General features: G+C 42.3%; 1 protein-coding gene across 3 annotated transcripts; it reads left to right on the top strand.

Annotated features, from left to right (window-relative positions):
• Positions 1-58: 58 nt before the first annotated feature.
• On the top strand, positions 59-16,200 carry ZNF281 (zinc finger protein 281). Of its 3 annotated transcripts, none has more exons than XM_070602017.1 (3): positions 59-255; positions 367-3,050; positions 13,701-16,200. In XM_070602017.1, exons 2-3 carry the CDS (start codon positions 385-387, stop codon positions 13,738-13,740), a joined length of 2,706 nt encoding a protein of 901 aa, XP_070458118.1. In that variant the 5' UTR covers positions 59-255; positions 367-384; the 3' UTR covers positions 13,741-16,200. The 3 variants fall into 3 exon arrangements, with proteins under 3 accessions (XP_070458118.1, XP_070458117.1, XP_070458115.1); XM_070602014.1 differs by having other exon boundaries at positions 163-255; positions 371-3,050; XM_070602016.1 differs by lacking the exon at positions 13,701-16,200 and having other exon boundaries at positions 136-255; positions 367-5,493.

The raw sequence follows: 16,200 nt of genomic DNA, 5'->3' as shown, positions 1-16,200 counted from the left end.
GCCCCTCGAGCCCGGGGCCGCCCCTCCGCCCAACCGCCCGGGTGATTGACAGGCGGGCCGGGCGGAAGCTGCGGCGCAGGCGCGCCGGCCCCGCCGAGCTCCCCTCCGGCCCGGGCCGGGGAGTTCCCGGCAGGCTCCGCGCCGCGCCTGCGCAGTGCGGGGGAGGCTTTTAATTCCATTGTGGAGAGGACGGCGTTATTTTTATTAACCGGAGGCGGCGGCGGCGGCGGCGGCGGCGGCGGCGGCGGCGGGACCGTAAGTGGGGCGGCCAGCGGGGCGGGCCTTGGGCGCGGGGGGCGGGCGGCGGCGGCGGCGGCGGGCGGGGGTCCGGCCGGGTCCCACGGCCTGCTCTCCCCTCTCCCTCAGCCAGGCCTCGTCCGGGGCATGAAAGTCGGCGGCGGGCTCCTGAGCGGCGGCGGCGGCGGCGGCGGCGGCGGCAGCGGGCCCGGCGGGCGGGCGGAGATGGAGCCCTCGTTCCCCCCGGGCATGGTCCTGTTCAACCACCGGTTGCCCCCGGTCACCAGCTTCACCCGGCCGGCGGCGGCCGCCCCCCCGGCGCCGTGCGTGCTGCCCCCCGCGGCCCCGGCCGCCGAGCCCCCCCCGCCGGCCCCGGACATGACTTTCAAGAAGGAGCCGGCGGCGTCGGCGGCCTTCCCGACGCAGAGGACCTCCTGGGGCTTCCTGCAGTCGCTGGTGAGCATCAAGCAGGAGAAACCCGCCGAGCCCGACGAGCCGCAGCCGCAGCCCCACCACCACCACCACTACGGGGGGCTCTTCGCCGCCGGGGCCGAGGAGCGACCCCCGGGGCTGGGCGGCGGCGACGGGGGCGGCCACGGCGTCATCCAGGACCTCAGTATCCTCCACCAGCACGCCCAGCAGCAGCAGCCACAGCCCCCGCAGCAGCAGCAGCAGCCGCCGCAGCAGCCCGCCCAGCACCCCCGTGACGTGCTGCTGGGCGGCGGCGGCAGGACTGATGACCACCCCGGCCCCGAGGAGCCAAAGCAGGACACTCACGTCAAAAAGGCGAAGAGGCCAAAGCCGGAATCTCAGGGAATCAAAGCCAAGAGGAAGCCCAGCGCATCTTCCAAACCTTCTCTGGTCGGAGACGGAGAAGGGGCCATCCTCTCCCCAAGTCAGAAACCTCACATCTGCGACCACTGCAGCGCCGCTTTCCGAAGCTCCTACCACCTGCGGAGGCACGTCCTCATCCACACCGGGGAAAGGCCCTTCCAGTGCAGCCAGTGCAGCATGGGCTTCATCCAGAAGTACCTGCTGCAGAGACACGAGAAGATCCACAGCCGGGAGAAGCCCTTCGGGTGCGATCAGTGCAGCATGAAGTTCATCCAGAAGTACCACATGGAGAGACACAAGAGGACGCACAGTGGAGAAAAGCCATATAAATGTGACACTTGCCAACAGTATTTTTCAAGGACGGACAGACTCTTGAAACACAGGCGCACGTGTGGTGAAGCCATAGCGAAAGGAGCCGCTAGTGCAGAACCTGGGTCAGCAAACCATAACAACATGGGTAACCTGGCTGCGTTGTCTCAGGGAAATACAAGTTCCTCAAGGAGGAAAACGAAGTCGAAGAGCATAGCGATGGAGAATAAGGAACACAAGGCGGGGAAAACAAATGAATCACAAATTTCCAATAACATCAACCTGCAGAGTTACTCTGTAGAGATGCCCACCGCCTCTTCCAGCGGGGGCATAATTGGCACTGGGATAGATGAACTACAGAAAAGGGTGCCAAAACTGATCTTTAAGAAAGGAAGCAGAAAGAATACAGACAAAAACTACCTGAATTTTGTGTCGCCGTTGCCAGACATCGTTGGACAGAAGTCCTTGTCTGGGAAACCAGGTGGTTCCCTTGGCATAGTGTCGAATAATAGTGTGGAGACCATTAGTCTTCTGCAGAGTGCAAGTGGAAAACAAGGTCAAATAGGTAGTAATTATGATGACGCCATGCAGTTTTCAAAGAAAAGAAGATACTTACCAACTGCCAGCAGCAACAGTGCCTTTTCTATAAACGTGGGACACATGGTCTCCCAGCCGTCCGTCATTCAGTCTGCAGGTGTCAGTGTTTTGGACAATGAGGCCCCATTGTCACTTATTGACTCCTCAGCTCTAAGTGCTGACATTAAGTCTTGTCACGACAAGTCTGGGATTCCCGATGAGGTTTTACAGAGTATTTTGGATCAGTACTCCAACAAATCAGAAAGCCAGAAAGAGGATCCTTTCAGTATAACGGAACCTCGAGTGGATTTACACACCTCAGGAGAACACTCAGAACTGGTTCAGGAGGAAAATTTGAGCCCAGGCACCCAAACGCCTTCGAGTGAGAAGGCGAGTATGTTGCAAGAATACTCCAAATACCTCCAGCAGGCTTTTGAAAAATCCACTAATGCAGGTTTTACTCTTGGACACGGTTTCCAGTTTGTCAGTTTGTCTTCACCTCTCCACAACCACACTTTATTTCCAGAAAAACAGATATACACTACATCTCCTTTGGAGTGTGGTTTCGGCCAATCCGTTACCTCAGTGTTGCCATCTTCCTTGCCAAAGCCTCCTTTTGGGATGTTGTTTGGATCTCAGCCAGGTCTTTATTTATCTGCTCTGGATGCCACACATCAGCAGTTGACACCTTCCCAGGAGCTGGATGATTTGATAGAGTCTCAGAAGAACTTAGAGACTTCGTCAGCCTTCCAGTCCTCATCTCAGAAATTGACTAGCCAGAAGGAACAACAGAAAAACCTAGAGTCCTCCACAAGCTTTCAGATGCCATCTCAGGAGTTAGCTAGCCAGATAGATCCTCAGAAAGACATAGAGCCTAGAACAACGTACCAGATTGAGAACTTTGCACAGGCGTTTGGTTCTCAGTTTAAGTCGGGCAGCAGGGTGCCAATGACCTTTATCACTAACTCGAATGGAGAAGTGGACCATAGAGTAAGGACTTCAGTCTCAGATTTCTCAGGGTATACAAACATGATGTCTGATGTGAGTGAGCCATGTAGTACAAGAGTAAAGACACCCACCAGCCAGAGTTACAGGTAAGGTCCCCAGAGTGACCAGGCTGGAGGTCTTCTAACGTAATTTTGTTTTATTTTGAGAACACTGCCATTGGAATGTTTCTACACGATCCTATTAAGAATAATGTAATGCCCTTTCAATGCAACTTTTCATATTTAGTTTATTTTGTTAGCGTGATTTTAGCTCTGTTTGTATTATGATTTTTAATCAAAATCAATAGATTAAAAATAGTTTGACATTCAAAGTGACAATGTTTAGCAATCAAATTTACATGTATAGATCGTCAGGGACTAGCCCAAAAGTTAAATGCAAAAAAAAAAAACAAAACAAAAAAACCCTACAAAAAAACAAAACAAGAAAAACACAAAAAAAACTTTGTTGCTAGGATTAAGGTTATTCTAATTGCTTTACTCTCAGGAAAGTGTAATAACGCATGGGAATTCTGTACGTTATCACTGTAATGGAATATCCAATTTACAGATAGTATGGTATACATTTCATCATTTAAGTAAGGGATCGAAAACATTTCAAATTGCTGTCTCCATCTGGGCTGATCCAAAATTCTGAGATGTTGGCTACCTATATTTTGTTGCAGCTTTTAAATGTACTCTGAACTTCCAAACCACATTCATTCCAGCCTGGTAGAACAAATATTCTTGGATCTTTGATCAAAGCCTGGAATGATAGCTTTAATAGAAGAAGAAGAAAAAGCACCCTCTCCTTATCCCAACTGTAACAAGGCTCTACTTCCATTAAGATCTACTGACATCCAGCACAGTGTTGAAGCCCACGTGGTTGGTTGGTTCCAGTGTTAGAACCCGAGTTGGAATTACATGATTCTTCGAAATTTGGGGTATGCGGTATTTATTATACATGGCCTAAAACATCCTGCTCTTGTCTGTGCTATTACTTATCACCCACACTTCTGTTTTTTTTTTTTTTTTTTTTATTCTTACTCTTAACCTGTCCTTTCTTAGAGTTCTGGGCCTGCCTTGTTTCCTCTTCTCCCCATCTTGACAGTTTCAATCTTAGAATGATTTACATTCCAATAGATAATTCATTATGCATTTTATATGCCTTACGGCCTCCAAATACTAAACAATAGGGTAAACATCCCCTCTACCTTTTCTAAAAACAAAACCTGTGCAGATTTCCATGTATAATAAAACCCCACATACTCAGAGCTGTAGATATCATATCAGTAAGGTGGTAATTTCAACTGGTGACATAGCTAGTGTGAGGGATCGTGGTAGTGACGTCAGAACCTCTTTGTGAAATGGCAGCCTTTAATGTACATTTTAGAAGGGTGCATTAGTCAGTATTGTACAGGGGTCTTGTAAAGTCATCAAAACTTGCTATGAACGCTAATTGCCATTTGAAGCTACTGGTAGACAGTGGCTCTGCTCTAAACCACTTTTTAGCAATTGTATTTTTTTCCTGATTATATTTTTTAATGTACTTTGATGTTTATGCTGATGAGTTTTTTATGTACTTTTGGTGATGTTTCAGTCTTATGTACTCTTCTGACGTCAGAAAAGTACCACTGGTTGTTTGCAGTCTTATTGTGTAATCAGCCTACACAGGCTTCCATGTATAATAAAGTAATTAATATTGTGCAAGTGTAAAACACTTCTTTTATGAAAGCAGTGTTTGGAAAATAAGAAATTATTAAAAATGGTTACAAAATACTAGTTAATTTCCTCTCCCCGCTTTCCCCCCTTAAGTCTGCTTTACCAGCTAAAGGGTCACCTATTTGTCATTGCAGGATTCTTAGAAAATGTGTTTAATTCTCCTAAATACGCTCAGTACTAAAAAGTCTGTATTTCTTACCTCGGTAAGTGCGGTAAGTTCTATCGGGTACAGAGTACAAGCTGTAATGGAAGGATGGAGAGGACCTTTACCACTGTATCTCTTCAGCTGTATGACTTTTCTCCAGTGTTTTGTTTTCTACAGGTTTTGAATTTTCTTTAACTTTTATTGTGTGTACTGAATACTGCATATGTATTATTCTGATTGTTTGCTCTAGTTTACTACCAATAAAAGACCTGTTAATCACAAAATTGAAGAAAGGAGATATCACTTAATATGAAGTCACATTTTTCAGATTTTTCTATTAACTACAGTTCATAAAATATTCACATCAGTGGTATAACCTGCAGTTTAGGGACTTGTATTTTTATTGTATTTTTTTTAACTTAAGTATTTCATGTTTCTAGGTTTATTTTATTTGAAAATTGGTTCAATATTTGTGTTTGTGGCGCACTATATGGAAGAAGAGAAATTTAATGTGTAAATTAAGAACATGTTTTGTTGAAATTGGGTTAGCCATCCTAAATATTATTCCAGAGAGAGTATTTATTGAGGCTTCATTTTAAATCAGTTTCCAATGTCTTTTGGTTCTAGGTGCATCCTTTTTGCCTCAAAAAAGGTTGTAATAAAATAACAGTATGCCACAAATAAAAATGGTCTTGAGCATTTTTAGTAGGAAAGAAGTATCGTGAAACCGTAGTTAATGTTAAAAGAAGGTTAGAAGCGTAGATATTAGAAGGAAAGAGCTAAGAACGTGTAAATGTTGAAGATGCGGAACACATGTTTCAACATTAGTATGTATGTTCAGTTTTAAAGATGCGGGAGAAGAGATTGTAGATGTCTGTAAAATCATGAGAAAACTGCTTTGAAATTGAGTGGTTACAAATGTTGAGGAATTAGGAGTAAAAATATTAAAGGGAAGAATAGGCCCCTTTGCCTTTTTCATACATGATACTGTTGTAGGGAAATGATAAATTATTTTAAGCTAAACATGGCTTTCTCTGTGGAGAAATACCTACTTGTGGGCCCGTAAGATTAGGAAAAAGTAAATTAGCTTTCTCTTTGCCAAGGTTATTCCCTAGATTTGGTCATTTTCTTGAACAAGTGTGCTCAGCAGAATCTCACCCATTCTGCGTTGATGCCCACCTGGAGCTCTGCACAGATGCATTCTCTGCTCTACATTAACCCTGTCATTTTAACTTTTTCCCACCCACTCCTTTTTTTTTTCCTTCTGTGGAATGTTTGTATCTAAATATCATTTTAAAGTTAAGGTTTCTACTTTGAAGGTGTTAGAGGAGAAAGTAGGAAACTAGGCTTTGCATTTCTGTTGTGCTGCTATCAATTCAGGGTAAGGGCCACCATAGTTTAGCAGTTGCTGGTCAGTAATTTGTGAAGAAATTCAATAATGAGAAGAGAAAAATGTGAAAAAAAATCTGTGCTTAAAATCTTTTAATGTTTTTTGGAAATTGCAAACGTTAATACAAATATTTCTACCTCAAATTTAGGTTTTTTGCATTACACTAATCAGATGAGAGAGACAGGAATTTTTGTTCATTCCTGGTATCTGACATTTTGTAGTTATTTGCCATGAGTAGCATTTAAGCCTGAACTGGGTGACAGTTTGAGCAATATGGCCTTGTGAGGACACACGTCATCCTTAGCTTCCAAATTCATAGGTTCTTATTAAACTGAAGAACTTCCCTAAAAAAAAATTAGCTTCTGAACTTCAAAGTTATATTTTTAGAGTAGACTACATCTGAAGACTATCATTTTCTGAGTTTTATGGTCTTCGTGTCTTCTACGATACTGAATGACAGGCTCTCATTTTTAAAATGTCATGGAAGATTCCTTTGTTAGTGCTCTGATAGGATCCAGGCGTCACGCTGCCTGAGGCCATGTCAGCTGTGGTCCATGCGTATTTCTGTTACAGGGTCCCTCCTGCTGGTCAAGAGGAGAGAGCTGTGGTGGTGTGCTGGGCTGCTTGTACCCTCTGAGATGATGGAGAGTTCCTGATAGATGTTGAGGAAAAAATGTTCTCTTACTTCCAGTTGTTACATTTTTTATGTCCTTATAATTTATCGCTTGAAATGAACATGAGCATGAAGACCACATCTGGGAATTCTGTTGTCTTAACTCTGGATCAAAAAAATCCTCTGTGAGATTATAGTTAGTTTTAAAAGAGATTGTTCCCATAAAGAGGGCATATGCTTTTAAAATTAGTTTTGCTTTCTTTGTACCTATTTTGCTTTTTAAAAAAGTATTTACTGTATGTGACTAACTTAAGTAGATTTTACTTAAATTCTTGATGAACCTTTGGCTCACTCTAGGGAAGAAGTGCACAACATTTTTAGGGTCCCAGACTCTGTGGGCAGCTGATGATAGAATTGGTGCCTCCCTACTCCCATACATTAGCAGAAATAGGTTTGCATGCGAAAATTTACAAGCCAATCTAGATGCTCACAGGAACCCTCCCTAAAAAGTTCTTAACCTTTGCACCCCAAGTTAAGAATCCCAGCCTTAGAAGACTGCCTAAATATTGAAATTTTGTTATACGAATAAATTAGTCAATACCTAAACTAGAAAAGCTTCAACTGGTAGGGTCCTTTACAGTTTCTTTATCTGCAATTCAATCAATTACTTAGCATTTATGGAATACATTTAGGTTACGTAAACCCATAGAGTTTTATGATAAGCTGGTCAGATAGTGAGCTGAATAGAATTTAGAGTTGTTTGCACAGTTTCTTATTTGACAACAAGGCCCGTAGAGATGCTAGACTTGACAATAGTTCAGTATTTTCCGTGAACAAAGAAGTGTGTGAAGAGTGTGTAGTGACTACAGTCAACCACTGCGGTTGTTTACACAGAACTTGCTTACGTATCTTGGCAAAAATGAAAGCCCGCACCGTTTTACCTGAAAGGAATAGTGTTGAGTTCTGAAGAACATGAAGACTACTTCATGCAGCCTGCGTGTGACTAGCTAGGTTGAAACGTTCTGTGCAAGATAAGCCTTGTAAAGCATGTTATATGTTGAAGTAGGTTGTCTCTCGGGAAATGGAGATCAATAGCTGGAGGAGATTGTTTGTAAAGATCTGGACGTTATGCTCCAAAGGGGAAAGTGTGTTCCCTGTGTTTGTGGGGAATCAAAGAAGAATGGGCAGAGGTTGTCGTGAAGGGAGGTAAGGGATATCTTAGAATGGAGAAGAAAAGGAATAGGTTTTGAAGGAAAATAGGAAATACGAATTTACTCGGATATTGACGGGAGTCCCTGGAAAATTTAAGTAACTAGAAGAGATCTGTGATTGGAAAACTCTGTTCTTATTTTGTCATTCTTTTAGTTCAGACTTCTTTTGGTACTTTGGTTTGATGTGAACTTTAGTACTATTGTGGAACAATTAATAAATAACTCTTAACAGACAACTGTGGTGAGCTTCTGTTTACATTCCCAATCTAGGAAAAAGGTGGCTAATCTTTGTGTTTATATATTAAATCTTTTCTTTAGTAACTCATAAAATCACACAGCTTCCATTGGTTGGTGAGAATTTCAAATAAATTTTCTTACCAAAACAATTGCAGTCAAAATTACTGTCATATGTGATTAAGTGATTGCACAGAATTTAGGAATTCAGACAAAAACCACATCCCCAACCCTCCAAAAAAAGAAATTTACAAGTGCAGTGTATAAAGGCAAATTGTGTTAGGACAAAGGAAAAGTGTGAGTGATTGTAAAAAGTTGGAAACTCCCTAATTAATATTAGTTTTTAAGTTTACTTTGGAAAGTATTGTTTAATTTTAACTTGTGACTGGCTTATTTGTTCGTTCTACTTTAAGTAAGAATATTGTTTTATAAGCATTTTCTGTTGTAAAGTTGGTCTGAACTGGGAGCTAAAGTTTTAACCTTGCGTTTTGGGGTAAATACAGCTTTTTAAGTCTGGAAGGACATTTTTAGATTAATTTTCAGAGCAGATTGCAAAACTGAATGACAAGGTCAGCACCATGACTGTTTGATGTCTGGTTGCGCATAAGCGAGGCTCTTGCTGTGAGGAAGCCAAGTGCAGACTTGAGAGAGAGTTCTCCTTTCTGGAGGAGAATGAGAACTGTCAGTGGGTGTCATTGTGGGTCTCCGCGAATAGATACCCATGACCTTGATCACTTCAGCGGTGGAACTGGGAACATCCTTTCTGAGGCTGCAGTTTCTTACTTCGTGGCCCCGAACAACTAAAGTGCTTAGCAGAGATTATGAAGCAGACTGGACGAGACCTAGAGTTTTCCTCTTGCAAATGGATAAGGTACCGGAAGGGAAATTACTATGAAAACGTTTGCATTTCATAGACCCAATATGTAAATTTTACTCAGTCATAAGCACAGCATTAGAAAACCGAGCAAAGTTCATAGCACTGCATAAAGGCATTAAAACGTTTTTAAAAATCGACCTTGCACTACTTTCCACTGTTAGAAGTAGCCTTTCAATGAACATCTTAAAATTACGTTAATATTGTTAGGGATTATGTTTGTAAGGCAAGTTGCTGTGGAATTTTATTCCTTTGGATTTGGGAGACAATGCTGCAGAAGTTCCAAACGTTTAATTTTTTTTTTTATGAAGTCTGCTAAGATATTGTAGATATTTCTATACTTAGTCACATTCGGAATAGTTAGCTGTGTATTGTTTTATGAGTGTTTATGTCAGTAATTTAGCTGATCTCTTAGTGGTTTAGTTTAGAAAATCTGCAACAGTAATCTGAAACCATTACTCTTAACTTTTTAAATTGCCTCATTTTTACTAAGGAAAAGATTAGGTTGTGACTAGACTTAGCCTAGTTTGTTCAGGATTTATTTGAATATGATAAGCTATGAATGTCGAACTTAGTGTAGAAAACAGAGTATTAAAGTTGTTGTGACAGGTTTGTGTTGGAAAGGGAAGGAAGGACTGTTGTGTAAGGAGAGTGGGAAGGGGTCTGAGGAGGTTGATGTCAATGGACTTGTTTCCCACGGCCACGCAGCTACCAGACCTTCCAGATTTCAACTAGAAGTGTTTGGAGGACTCGTCACGTCCCCATGAACTGTCAGGGTTCCTGCCGGGGAATCCCAGGAGTGTGGTGTGAAGCCAAGATTCAAATGTGATCTGGGGAGATTTCTAGGGAAGACTGGTAGAATGAATAGAAAACTACAGGTTTTCATTTCGTTCCCTCTTTGATTTTGTTAACCCTCTGAAACAAATTGATGTTTGGCAAGGAGAGAAAGGTGGTATCGATGATTGATAGAATGGTATTTTTGCCGATAATGCTAGTGTGTGTGACCCATAAAAGGAGACAAGGTGGTACTACTTGGGAAAAGATGGGCGAAAATGGAGTGCCTTGCATAATAGTATATTTCTAATAAGTACATTTAAATTTTCTGTCTTGAAACTTGAGATTTTGAATTACTGTCATTTCAGTATGGGTAAACATCTTAATTTGGAAAAAATAGTATCACAAACAACTAGTTTGTAATACAAGATAAAAGAACATTTTCATTCTCAGCTAAATATTAAGTAGTAAAGAAAGATTTATAAGGGGGAACATTTTTTTTGCTTTTAAATCCTGTCTCTTCATTTATGTATGTAATTTAAAGCTTATACAACATGTAAGTAAAATGTTTTAGAATTGGATGTATGATTATGAGAGAATTTCAAGGCTTCCCATAGCATTTAACGATGGAAATTATTTTTCTGATTTCCAAACCCAAAATAAATAATATGCATTTTATGATTTAATAAGAAATGATCACTCTAGATTATATTTAGTCATTCACCCAGCTGAACCAGTACTCCATCTGGAACTAAAATACAAAAACATCTTGAACAGCCTGAAAGTACTGTTTGTTAAAAATGTTCAGTACTGAAATATCAGTTGGAATTTTGGCAGCTGAATGTGAGAGCAGAAATGCAAAATATTTGTAGAATTGCCTTTCATATTTCAGTCAGTGATTTTGTTTACAAACCATGTACAAATAATTATTTGGATGGTCATATTTATTCTCACCACCTCCCTGCCCCCATGTACTTGCTTTGTAATAAAATATTCAGAATACAAATTACTGGGGCTGAATATACTAAAAAAAAGTTATATTTTCCGATGGAATACTAGCAAGAGCAGATGGTGGGGACATTGGTCAGCAATAAATAAGATTAATGTGTTTGGAGCTATTAAGATTGTGAAGAGAAAGGAAAGAAGTTTAGCCTATCAGTAGGAAGCAAGCCACTGCCTGAACCTGAATTGACTTGGGTTTTGAAAAGCTTATTTCTGGTAAACATGCCAAAAAATTGAGCTTCAGAGAACAGAGATTATTTGTGAAATTCTTTATTCGTGTAAGGTTTAAGGTATATCCAGTTTCTCCCTGTGACTTGAGAATACCCACTTCATATCTTTTAGGAGGCTTTTAAGTAAGTGTTGGACATCAGCAGTAGTTTGAGTTTTTAATAAAATTTAAGTCAAAGATGTTTTTTTGAGGAAAGCTGAAATTTTTCACTTGATAAAATTACGATGCATTTTTCCTAGAAATGTCAAGGTGAAAAATCAATACTTCAAAGATACTGAGTAAAAATTTACATTGTGAACACGTGAATGAATTATCCTTTAAAAAATGATCACTATAGTGCATTTGAGTAGAAGAGGACAAAGAAATCATAAACTTAGTTTAGCTTTGGAAATGGATGTCTTAAAAATTCTGTTGTTCCCTTCTGCCATTTGTTCTATGAAGCCATTAGTGAAACCTATTAACTTATTAATTTATAAATGAATTTGTTTTAGTTATATTTTTTCTTGCATAAAGTGTCACTTGATTTTAAATTAGGAATAAAAAGAGGTGTTTTGATAATTTTATAGTTGTAATTTGCTGATTTGATTTAAAACTGCCTTTTGTGATAAAAATAAATGGAGCATTTTACTGTTACCAGGGGCTCTCATAAGTAAACATAATTTTTAAGTTGGAAATGACGATGCTCAGTGCTCCTCTTCATTTTGGTCCTGATTACGTTATTATCCAAGTCGAAACTGGAGGGTCAATTGGCTGGTCTTGAACTTGGAATACATACGGATTCTCTCCTCCATTTAGCTACATTTTTTTTTAAGATGAGGGGTTGCATTTGTTTATTCTATCTCTTTAGCCTCTTTTTTGTTGTTGTGGCTGTGGTGGTGGTTCTTTTTGGAGGAAGACTGGCCCTGAGCTCACATCTGTGCCCATCTTCCTCTACTTTATATGTGGGACGCCTGCCACAGCACGGCTTGATAAGCGATATGTAGGTCTGCACCTGGGATCTGAACTGGCGAACCCCGGGCCGCCAAAGTGGAACGTGTGAACTTAACCGCTGCACCACCGGGCCGGCCCCTCCACTTAGCTACTTTTAATCTCGTAATTTTCAGCTGCTCCTGTTCTACCAACTACTAAATTCAGAGGTTGTGTATGTGCTGCATTGTATTAAGTAATGTTACAGCAGAATAACTGGAAAAGAGAGCTTTTGCTAATCTATTATTAAAATCAGACACATTAGTCATTAGTATTTTGTATTACTTAAGTGGCAATCAGAAATGAAGCTGAATGTATTTTTTAATATTACACATTGCAGTATGTTACTTCCCAAAGAAGACCAAAAGGTATATAAATGATCATTGCATTATGGAAAAGGTGCCATGTGAATATGAGATTATTTAGTACTGGGATTTGCAGATTGTTAATTCCATGAAGTATTCCATGCCTCTTACCAGCCTGAGGACTGAGAGGGCAGCAGCACAGAGAAGTGTGGCAGGTCCTCTTCGTTAGCAAATAACTCGTCCAGTTAGTCCTCTCGGCCCTGACTCTCCTCTCAGTGCAGAGCTGTTTTAGATGCTGCCCAAATGCACTCTCTGATTGTGTGGGGCTGGCTATGTGAGGTGGGCCAGCAATACCGACATCACCTAGGAGCGTGTTAGACACCGGAGTCTCAGCCCCCAGGCTCACTGAATCAGAGTCTGAATTTTAGCAAGAGCCTCCAGGAACGTTACACCTTGAGAAGCACCGTCCTAAAGCTTTGGCCTGTGCTGTGGCACTTTCTCCTGAGCCTTCTTGTCTCATCGCTAATCAAGATCCATCTGAGTCCCCCACGTCGTTACTTCAGATTTCACCATTTAGTTTTTCTTTTTTGTTCACTTTTCTTATTATTGAAATTTAATTGATGTATAACCCTGTGTTTGTTTTAGGTGTACAACATGATGATTTGGTGTATGTATATACTGTGAAATGATCACTACAATAAGTCGGGTTGACACCCATCACCACACATAGTTATAATCTCTCGTTTAGTTTTTTACAATCAATCCACTGAGCAAAGTCTGGGTGCCCACTACATGGCAGGCACTATGCTAGGTGACAGGGGTGAAAAGAAAACAGAATTAAACATCTTTAAATCTAGTGCAGGAGCCGGGTGGACAAACACATCACGTGATGAGGGGTAGGGTGAGCACCAGGAAGAGACGTAAAGGGACTAGAGAGAGCGAGTGAGGTTGTGTGCTCCTTCAGAGGGCAGTCCTGGCAGGGTAACGTGGGAACAGAGACCAAAGGAGGGAGGAAGGTGAATCTGGAGGAGAACACTAGGGTGCTGATAACGGACCGTGAGCATAAAAACGTCATCGGTGATAATTACACTCGTGTGGCCTAGCTCGCGTCACCTGTGTGCTGGAGGTGGGAGGAGTCTTTTCATATCGCTGGGGAAGAGCGGAGACCCAGGGAGGGAAGGGACCTGCCGTCTCCTAAGGTTACACCGTGGGTGGAATTGGTCAAACCCCTTCTTGGGTCTGCATCTTGTGGGTTTGTTTTGTGTTTAACTCGACTGTTCTGCCTTCTTTCTTCAGAGGTCCTTTCGCCTCTGAAGATGCGTATAAAAAGCTTTAATAGACCTCATTTAAAATCTTGGCTCCGGCACTGAATAGCAGTCGAGTTCCTTCGTCTTCCTGACCCTGCAGTTTCCTCATCTGTGAAGAGGTGCAGGTGGCACCCACCGTGGGACGGGGGCTCCTGACTGTTCGGAGGCGTCAACAGTGCCTACTGGGTCAGTATGTGACCGGTCCAGGGGTTGCGTGTGCACTGCGCAAGGCTCTCGTGGGGACGGAGACACCAGAGGAATGACCAAGTCAGCAGGTCTCAACGCAGAGCAGTTTGGCCACCTAGGGGATGATAGGCCATATCTGGAGACATTTTTGGTTGTCACAACTTGGGGTCAGGTTGTGTGCTACCGGCGTCTCATAGGAAGAGACGAGGGATGCTGCTAAACATCCTGCAATGCCCGGGACAGCCCCCCACGGCAAAGAATTATCCAGCCCAGGGTGTCAGTGGAGCTGAGGTGCAGAAAGTCTGCTCTGCACGGTGTGCCACTCTGGGGCTAGTCTGGGAACAGATGGGGGATCTTCTGGAATACTTAAGATAACCTGACAATTACTACTTAAGAAACGAATATAGGGCTCAGGCGTGGTTAGAGATGGGACAATTTTTAGTGAGAAGCTTTCCTAGGAAAAACTCCTTGGGCCTACCTGATTACATTATTTAATTTTTAAGCTTGTTTTTAAGCAAATTGCCCTTTTATTCCTGATCATTGTGTCTGACAACCCTGTTGGTTAAGTGAAGAAACTTACTGCTTCTTAAATTCTAAATTAAAATCACTGATGGAATATCGAGGCATTTGCAGGCTTCACTCAAAGCTCTGATAATTCTGTATATTCTGGATAATTTCCGGCTCACTAATTATGATGATAGATTTAGGATTATTATGTGGTATTTAGAGTTTGAGATCAGCCTGATTTCTTTAATGAGAATAAATCTATTTGTGGCTAACTAAAGTTCCCTGTTTATATGAATTGTATGTTTATAGCTAACATTTAAAAAATCCATCAGTCAAGGCAGTGGTGCCTAATCTCTCTTTTATTCCAAGACTTTGTTTCTTCTCTTTAAGAAAGCAAGCTCCTCCCTTAAAGACAAGTCTTACTTTGTGTGCATTATCTGAGTGATGCCTTTATGGGCGTGCAGCCGTGGCATGGGCTTGAGCAGCAGGTCAGCAGCAGCTCCTGATCCAGGCGGAGGAGGGAGGAGGCGTGTCGTTAGGAGGAGTGGCTTATTTGTGACTTGAAATGTCATCCGTTGGAATGTCTGATTTTGGAGCTGCATAAACCAAAAGAACGCCCGATGGCTGTGTGCCCTGTCATCCTGGGGCAGAGTGTGCACAGAGACAGAGCGTGCAGCCTGAAGACCCGAGGGCTGCTCATGGAAGTGCCACAGGTTGCTGGTGGCGGTTGGACACGACCATTTATTGAGCAGCTACCTGGTGCCAGAGATTTTGCAAACTCTGCCCCATTTGATTCTCCCGACAAGCCCGAAAGGCAGGGTAATATCAATCTCATTTCACAGACGAGCAAATCGGGTTAGGAAACTTCCACCAGAGAAACACCGGAAACGGTGGAGCAAGAAGGCAAACATGGACTTGGCTTGACGCTTTCCACCACTCACAGTCAGCCTGGCGCCACGTTCCTGCGTGATGGGATAGAAAGGGCCCCAGCCTTTCCAGAGGCTGATTCTTGAAGCACGTGCCGGCTCCAGAACTCGTGAGCCGTGTGACCCAAAGGAGACTGCGAAACCTTTCTAGATCACTTCTGCCCACAGATGTCAAAGTGCTGGCCTGCCTGGTTCTCAGGACTGCTGTGCCCATCACCGCAGAGAACAGGAAGCTGCCCTGTGATAGGTGAGGTCTGTGCCCCAAGAAATCCTGACCTGCCCGATTAGCGGAAAAGTGGTCGACTGGCATGACCGGGCCGACTGAATGACCAGGAGTGAAGGCTTTCTATTTTCACTCCTCCTTCTTTACAGAATCTTCCCACGTCCTGCTTGTGACTCCCCCGTGAGGCCGTGTCGATGCTGTTGGGCTCAGCTGTTTGTCTGCAGTTTGCAATGTGTATAGTTTATGGTGCTAATATTTGCAGTTTGCACACTGCAGAAGTTTCAGGAAAGCAAATTTTGTAACATGAGAAAGATTATTCTCTGTCTCTACGATATTCAGATTATTTTTGAAGTTTCCATTGGAAAGATGAATATGAAGGAAATTTAGTATAAATATTAACCACCTTCCTCATTTTGTTTCCCCAAAATGTAACAATTTATAGAAACACTTGGCTCTTCTTGTTATCCTGTCATAGCATTCTTGCCTAATAAATATTAATAAGTAGATAAAGGAAAATATAATTTTCTCAAAAATAGAAGTTGCATCCTGATGTCAGCGTTGTCTATATATCATGTAGTTTGATTTGTTTTCAGAGTAACTACTTTAGAGGAAAAAAAGAAAATAAACGATATATCTGAGAGTAAAAA

The sequence above is a fragment of the Equus przewalskii genome, chromosome 31, assembly GCF_037783145.1.
Source record: "Equus przewalskii isolate Varuska chromosome 31, EquPr2, whole genome shotgun sequence".
Classification (NCBI taxonomy): domain Eukaryota; kingdom Metazoa; phylum Chordata; class Mammalia; order Perissodactyla; family Equidae; genus Equus; species Equus przewalskii.
The sequence above is the reverse complement of the archived record's forward strand: the minus strand, read 5'-3'. Positions and strand labels throughout refer to the sequence as shown.

Bases quoted from the DNA above. Each gene is read 5' to 3' on its own strand.
- ZNF281 (XM_070602017.1), top strand. From the start codon at position 385: ATGAAAGTCGGCGGCGGGCTCCTGAGCGGCGGCGGCGGCGGCGGCGGC. The intron at 3,051-13,700 runs GTAAGGTCCCCA...TTCTTTCTTCAG, and splicing joins CCCACCAGCCAGAGTTACAG to AGGTCCTTTCGCCTCTGAAG.